The following is an 8,225-nucleotide window of genomic DNA, read 5'->3' as shown; positions in this document are numbered from 1 at the left end:
CCAGCGGGCTCCCCCAGCGCGGCGGCTCCCCCACTCACCTCGTCCGGCGGGAGAGAAGCGAAGGCGCCGCCCGTGCGAACGGCTGCGGGGACGGGAGAACGCGGCGCCCTCCGCGTCCCGCCCCGGCCGCGAGGCCGCCCACGGCGCGAGGAGGCTGCAGCCGGGCGGGCTGCCGCGGCTTCCGCTCGGCGGCCGCCAGGTGCGCGCGGGCGGGGGGGGGGGGGGGGGGGGGGGGGCTGCGCCTGCGCCCCGCCCTCACCTGGCGCCCCGCCCCGCCCTCACCTGGCGCCCAGGTGCGCGCGGGGGGGGGGAACGCGCGCCCGCCGCCCCGGGGAGCGAGGGCCCCCGGCGGGGGACAGGAGGCTTCAGCACGGCCCCTGCGCCCGCCGTGCCCGCAAGAAAACGGCGTTTGGGGGCAGCCGCACCCCGCGCGCAGCCGGGCCGGGCCGGGCCGCGGTTCGTCCTGCGGCACCCCCGGGTGTTACGGCCTCTGCGCCGCGGGGGACCGAGCGCCCCCAGCGCACGGTGCCGGCAGCCTGACCGCAACATCCCTGCGCCGTGAGATCACGGTCTGAGAGCCACGGCAGGACACCGCGCCCCCGGCCCGGCCCGGCTAACCCCGGCTCAGCCTAGCAGAACCACTCTTCTAGGCAAGCACGCTTTAATGGCGGGCAGAAAATAGTTACCGGCGTACAGGTTTGCTCCCAGCTTCCCTGAACACAGCAGTCTTCCTCCTTCCACACAAAAGCAGCGCAATCACAGCGCTCCGAGGGCGCCCTGGCAGGAGCTGACCCGCAGGCAGTTACAGAGCTCAGCAAACGCGTGGTGCTGATTCTACAGCAGTGACAAAAATGTTAATACCACTATTATAACTGAATTCACCTTCCCCAGGAACGCTTAATGAATATTTTGACCGGAATTAATCACAATGAATATGTCCTGCTATTTTTAGCGTGTTGAAATCCTTCCTTATACCTTTGGAAGCTGTAGCGAGTTCGGCGCCACCCAAGGCACGCACTGCCCGTGGTCACCCTTTCATAGCACAAAATTCAAGTAAGGCAAATTTCGAGTATGAACACTTAGAAAGCTGCCGTTTTCCAGAATAAAGCCTGCATGAACAGGCGTACTTTAAAAAACACCATACTTCAGAACAAGACAGACCACTGTCTTAGCTCCTCTGTTAAGCAGCAGCATGTAACAATTAGCAAATCAAGTTTTAGCAGAGATAAAAACATGTAATTTTTGCAGTAATGGCCCAATTCAAAAAGTTTTAAGGCAGGTCAATGTTTAAAAAACCACACAAATGTAAGGTTCCAATTTTGCTGCAAGATTAAGCAAGAGGTGAATGAAGCCAGAAATCAAAGTCACAGTTGTAAGGAGCCTAAGCTGACAAAATAGCAATCTTACTTTAAAAAGTGGCATAGTCGCAAGCTGATGGAGAAGTACTTGCTGGCAAAATTTTTCCATAATTTCTTCTCCTATTTTTCCCTGTTCAGCATTGTATAGGGAACACACTATGAGGTCTTTATGGTCAACTTCTAAAGAGCCAGAATCCACCCCCACTATCAAGACTTCCCTGAAATGTCTCCTGGACCACTTTCAAAGATAATTAATTCAGAAAATTTGCAGCAAATTCTGTAACACTATAAAGTCTCTTTGAACTACTCACTCATCTAATGAGTAACAAGATAAAGGTTTAAGTTACTAAATCAGAGCTGCCTCATGTATGAGCCTTTCTGAAAATGGCTGTAGCCATGTTTGAGAAATGACTCACAGTAGTCAAACCTACTCCAAAAATGAGAAAAAAATCCACAAATTACTTCTTCTATATTTTTCTATGAGTCTTGCTAGTTTAGTCATTTTAGCTAATTATACTGATTATTTTACCTAATAATACTTTCTAGACCACCTTTCTGATAATGGTATGACACTGAAAAAAGCAGTAGGGAATTAAAATGGAAGTATTATTTAGTATATTGTCACCAGAAATGTTTACATATCCTCCACAAGATATTCCATGCATTCTGTACCTGCAGAAGAAAAGGGAACAAGCAAAGAGAGGAAGAAACACCTAGGGCTTATGCTGCTATGGCTACAAGACTGTTTGATTTCCAGTTTCAGTGAATGAATCAATCAATAGAAACAACAGCTTCACTCTCCTCCTTTATTCACCAAAGGCAAAACTGGAAGATGGGTTGCTAAGCAACACTACACTAAAGACTGCAGCTTGTTGAAATTAGCATTACTGACTCCCCTCTATCCCAGGAGTCTCTTCCATTCAGAACTCTTTATTAAGAAAGAGGCTAATTAAAAAAAAAAAAAAAAAAAAAAAAAAGCGCAGACTACCAGGACATGCATTTTTAAAATAAGAAACTGTAAAAGCAGAAGGAAAGCTGAAATTAACACTTTCAATCAGTTACAGAGAAATGAAACAAAGACTTTCCTTTTTCAAAGAAAGTAAAAAAGGATTTAGTAAGGACAGGAAAACTTGAATTGGCTTATATAAACCAGAAGGGAAATGGAAAGGCCATTTATTTCTTCTGGGGCTACTATACTAATGTAAGATTCTTCCCTAAAGGACTACTTATAACCACCGTATTTTTTTTGTTTTTTACATTGAAATCCAAAGATATGCCACATTTGTGTTCTTTGTTTTAAAGACCTCATCTACAAAAAGACACTACTGGCTAGATATGCTTAAGATGGCAAATGGGAATGCAGAAATATTTTTACCTGCATGGTATACGAATTAAACTCTTCACCAAAAGTCAGCCACAAATGCTCAAATACTCAGTTCAATTTCTATCAACTAATTTCTGTATCTTATTATCATTGCCGTGACCAAATCTGTTACCCATCTTATGAAAGGTAATGCCCATCTTATGCTCATGACAAAAACAAAGTAGATGTAGATGCAGGTTAGTCTTGCCTTTTTTGAGAAGATCTTGCATCTATCTGTATAAAACTGCCTGGTTTTACTCTGAACTTCAGCTAAATATTACTCCAATGCTACCGAGGAAGTAAAACCACATCTATCCTCTATGAATAGGGCTGTGTACAAAGAAATGTTGTTTTACTAGAGACTGCCTTGGTAAGACCTACGTACTTATTCTTTTAGCAGTGGGGAAAAAAAACCCCAAAATCCCGAACAGCATAGTTTAAGAATTCATAGCCTACTGAGCCCCACAGCCCAGCTCCCTTATCGTTTCCCCCAGCCTCAGCATTTTCCAGAACCTTCCATGTTCTTCACTGCACTCCTATACCATCAGTTTTTCCCCAGTCTCCTAAACCTTCCTCCTCAGAACTCTACCACGCTGCACAACTTGCAGGCAAAAACCAGGGAGCCCACACTGTGCCTGGTATAGTTACAAACACACTTATTGCCGGCGCTCAAACAGAAGGGATAAGGCTGCAGAAAAAGTTTCAAAGTTCCCTAGGGAAGCAGAGGCCGCTTATTTGGGTCTTTTCTGAATTCTAATATTCACACAAATCTTGTAGAAGTGTTATAGTCCTGAGATACGTTATTAATTTCAGTTTACCTGACCAACAGCTCAAAAAAGTTACTGGAATGCAGAGCCTGGAAACCACCAGTAGGCAGCATCATTGTGTAAGTAATGCATGCCGATCTATTTAGGAAACAAGGAAAAACAACCACCCAAGATACAGCACCGAGTTACTGATAAGCAATATTAGATACAATTATAAAGAGGCTCTCTTTCGTAGCCTTAACATTCAGTTGTTTTAAAAAAGAAACCCAAAAGAATCAAAGTACAGTGACTTTATACAACATCAACATGGAAAGCTAGAATTATCTAAAGGAGGAAATGTTATATTAAGAAATGTAATGACTAGTATTAAAAATTCTCTTTTCATGCCAAAACATTAGTTTTCCAGTCAGATACATACAACAGAAGTGCTGTTTGAAAACAAAATACAGCAGTGTAACAGTGTTTTCTGTTAGGCAATTGTTTTTTCAAAACCTCTGCGTCACTGAGAAAAACCTGATCCTTCTCCTTCCTCTCATTCATTCATGACATGCTGTTGCTTCCTTAAAGATCCACAGGTACATTCTGTATGTGAGACAAGATCATAATCCCCTGTATACAAAACAATTTCTCGATAAAGGTGTTTTATATGGATTAAACAAAATGAGTGCTAACTTCTGCACATATGACTGTACTGCCTACACATACAACTCTGAAAAACCGAAGTCTTTAAATTAGAAGTGCCAAACATTTCTCCTCAGGGAAGTCTGACAGGTGGATAACACCGCATGAGTAGCAAATAAATTCTGCGTAAGACTTGCATGATCTACAAAAACTTTTACTAAGTATTTACATAAGGTCTTAATTTTAAATATTAGATTTTCATTAAGATGTAAGTTTAACAGAGAACAATGTATACAGCTGGTTTTTCAAGATTAAAAAAAATAAAGCATGCTTATAATAAACGTAAGAATAAAACCCCATGCTTTAGAAATCTGCCTGTAGTAATAAAGATTACACTGTAATTATGAATAAATGTTTTACATGAACTGAAATCCAGCATCTTAACAATGCACCTGCACTAGATAGCACTCTAAACAACCTAGCCTATTTCAAATGGACAAAACAAAATAGTTTCATGCTTTAAAACATTTTTATAATGCTGATTACAGTGAAACTTTACATAGCACACATGTAAGCAGTATTCTCTCCTGAGAGAGAGTAAATACAATTTCTTTCAGGGCTACAGATTTTTCTTGAAAATAATCCAGATCTCTAGTACAATTAAATTAATAATTCACAATACTTTTATGATGAGATGGGCTCTGTCACTGCAGTATTTTATTCACAGTTTCCAAAATCAGATTAAACAAGTCCACGAACCATAAAAAAACCCCCAAAAACCTTCATGTTCTTAGTGATGCACGGGCCTTGTCAAGTATTTCCTTTCTAATCTTTGGATAGTTTGGATGTGCTTCAAGGACCTGTCAAAAGACAAAACCACCCAAAATTTCTGAAGGGAAAGAATACTGTGTCTGGTTATCCCCCTCATCACTGAGCTTAGCTTACACTTCTGAAACTAAAATAACGACATGACAAGTTTGTTTTAAGAATGCATAAATATTTAACTGTGGCTAAAGACTACCATAAACAGATCAAGAACAACTTCATCAAAGACACCTTGCTTCCCTTTCACGCTGCCCTATAACCTTGGTGCAAAAGACACAGGGGTTAAGGGCTAAAGCCTCTGGGTGGCTTGAAATGTGTGCATTCAGAACAGTGACCGCTGGAGATGCTTCCAAGGTTTTACGTATACTTTCTCTGCAGAGAAAAACTGCTCTTATGTTTTCACTCCCTCAGGCTTTCTTACTATACCCACTTCAACTTCTTGCCCTTCAGTTCCCTCCTCTCCCTTATCCTTCCATTCAATTTCCCCCCAAAAGAGCAAATGAATTTATTTATTAATACTAATAAGTATTAATTCATAATGTTCACTCTGCTTCTGTAATAGTATCCCTTCCACTTATTCTGCATCTCCTCTATTTGTGCTTGGACCATACAAAGTTAATACTGGAAGTTATTTTCTAACTGTGTTCTGATATTAACATTTGATTAACTTCTTTAGCTATACTTCTGTATGGATTTACCAAGTTGCAAGCACAGGCCCGAAAGAAGGTGCTGCCATTTGAATCTGCTTTCACATATGACAGCCAGCTATTTTTTCTCTTATTTACCTGGTGGGAGCTCAGGATAAAGCAAATTATATAGAGGATATTTAATCAAACTTATTAAACAGGGCATCTTTCTGACATTAAACCATATATATTAGAAATTTAAACAAAAAAGGATCATTATGTGAAAGAATGTTGCTACAGTAGACAGAATATTAAGTACATATACAAATCCTACCTTATGACAAACATTGATTGCATCAACATATCTCTTTCCTTTCAGGTAATTGAAAGCCAGCTTGTATCCTGTAAGTAAAAGGCCGGGGGCGGGGGGGAAAATAAGGCAACAATTTTAGTTTCTGTATTGAACAAAAATATCACATTCAGATTCATTTTCATCACCGCATATCTCTAAAGTTAGCATTTTTTTTTGTAGTATTCTCTCATCTAAGCATGTAGAGATCAAAATTTCTACTGAAAGTCACTTCAAGTAGTAAATAAGAGCCCATTACACGCTGATAGCTATATCTGGATCAAAAGAAGGTGTTCTGGAGAGCATGTGTTACTACAGGGAATACAGAATAGTTGTCCTCTTTCAATTACTATGGTACCCCACAGTTTCTCACTGTGATCTACAATACACTGTCCCTTTGTAAAAGGCCATTATTAAAGAAAAAAAATAACCAGGATAGCAACAACAAACTGGGAAACTGAAATGCTATTCTGTTCCACCGTCAGTAGACCACAATAAAAAAACCCCTCACACAAAATGGCTAGCCGCATAGCAACGTGTCAGCCTGATACTTTCAACACAAAAAGTATAGCTCAAGTATATCAACCCAGAGAGGGATCAGGACTGAGGGGAAAAGAGATTATAAACATGCAATTTCCAAAATATTAAATTTTAAATCTTTTTTTTTAATGAAATTATCCTTACTAGCAAATGAGTACATGGGAACCAATACCAGTTTACAGTTTTACTTGCCAGATGCAGTTTGTGCTGCTTTAACCATTTTAGTTTTGACACATGACAATTCTCACAATGCTGTATGCAAAACTAGAAAACAATATACACACAGTACCTTCAATGTCATACTCTCTGTATGCAAGATTGTTCCACAGTTTAAACTTCACTAAGGCATTCTCCTGTCTAGACACCAAATGATCTTGTAATTTAATTCCTACCCTCTAGTGGGTTTCAAAATAGCAAAAGAAGTCTTTATCTGTGTTCTCAAGAAACCATAGGTTTTTACTATTAAAACCTCTTTCTAATATTTATTTGATCAACAATTGTAACACCTTAGCCAAGATATTAATGGGTCAGTCTACAGAGGCAGGAATTAGTCCAAACTCCTACTTTGATACCTAGAGATTTTCCCATATAACCTAAGTCAGATTTCAGTCAGTCATTTTTATTTTTATTTTGATATCCAAGTCCTCTTTTGCTTTGACCCTCCTAATTCTTTGACTCACAGCACATAGGGTAACGTCTAGTTTTGGCAACCCATACATGCACATGCATTTTTATATTGTTAAATGTGTTACAAAAACAGAAGCTAAACCAGAAGTCATTTAATTCCATTAACAAAACACTACTTTAATCTACAGACTGTATTAGATAAAATCATGAACCAAGCCATTGCAGCATCCATGAGTTACAGTTAAAGAAACAAAATGTATGGCAGTTCATATGCATAACAGTTACAACCTTGTTAAAAAAGCCCACTGGTTTTCCAGTTGATGCCAAAGGTGCTCTCACCCCAACACTAAAAAAAACCTACAGGACAAAAAATCCAAGGGCACAGGTTACCAACAGCAAGCAGCATGCATTTTTGAGAGGCCACAAACATAGCCCAAAACTTGGAACAGGATTTGTGTAAACCACCAGCCTTGGGACTTTGAGGCACTCTAGGCGTTGAGTAAGGAAGGGCATTTTATCTTATGTATCCATTTCATAATGGGTTTCCTATATTAAATTAGTCTAAAGATGTGACAGTTTAGTGTAGACTTCTATTAACCATTCAAATCATAACCTCAATAGTATTCCAAGTTTCCACTTTTTAAACCATATATAGAAATTTAAATAATTTTAAAACTCCTTACTCGCGTATATAAAACCTTATATCCATATAAATAGATAATTTGTCCGATTATCAAAATGCAAGAATTAAATCAATGATCTGCCACCATAAGATATATATTGGGTATTATAAAAGGTCCTCTCCTATAAACAGTACATACCGTATTATTATAAAAACATTATTAAAAATTAATGCTGTACTTATACAGGAAGTTGTTCACAAAGAGCAAACTATAACTTTTTCAGACTAAACCTCGTTACTAAAACAGTAAGCAGAAACTTCTGAAGTATCATAAAGCTGCTACCTCTTGCCACAGGGGCTTTCCAAGTGAATGTTAAGTACACCTTCACACATCTGTGGTTTTTAAGTAAGGAAAACCAGTCATACTCTGTCTCTACAGAAAATTAAAAGGAGCCTTTGCAGTAAAGGACAGCTGTTTCATTCCTACTGTACTGCCTGAGATCATACTTAGAGGTTACATATACATG

General features: G+C 40.0%; 2 protein-coding genes across 3 annotated transcripts in view; both read right to left on the bottom strand.

Annotated features, from left to right (window-relative positions):
* GALNT3 (polypeptide N-acetylgalactosaminyltransferase 3) overlaps window positions 1–151 on the bottom strand; it is a 50,780-nt gene extending 50,629 nt beyond the window's left edge. The window contains exon 1 of the mRNA XM_080399079.1: window positions 39–151. The gene's annotated coding sequence lies outside the window, so the exon portion shown is untranslated. The remainder of the gene's footprint in view (window positions 1–38) is intronic.
* Window positions 152–3,763: 3,612 nt separating this feature from the next.
* The window catches only part of TTC21B (tetratricopeptide repeat domain 21B), a 39,021-nt gene continuing 34,559 nt past the window's right edge, over window positions 3,764–8,225 (bottom strand). For both annotated transcript variants that reach the window (XM_080399071.1, XM_080399072.1), the window contains 2 exons: window positions 5,895–5,962; window positions 3,764–4,969 (listed from right to left, as the gene is read on the bottom strand). In XM_080399071.1, the coding sequence (XP_080255197.1) occupies window positions 4,892–4,969; window positions 5,895–5,962 (146 nt within the window). In that variant the 3' untranslated portion in view covers window positions 3,764–4,891. The remainder of the gene's footprint in view (window positions 4,970–5,894; window positions 5,963–8,225) is intronic.

Source organism: Falco punctatus (assembly GCF_963210335.1).
Source record: "Falco punctatus genome assembly, chromosome: 8".
Taxonomy (NCBI): domain Eukaryota; kingdom Metazoa; phylum Chordata; class Aves; order Falconiformes; family Falconidae; genus Falco; species Falco punctatus.
This window is presented reverse-complemented; position numbering and strand designations above follow the sequence as displayed.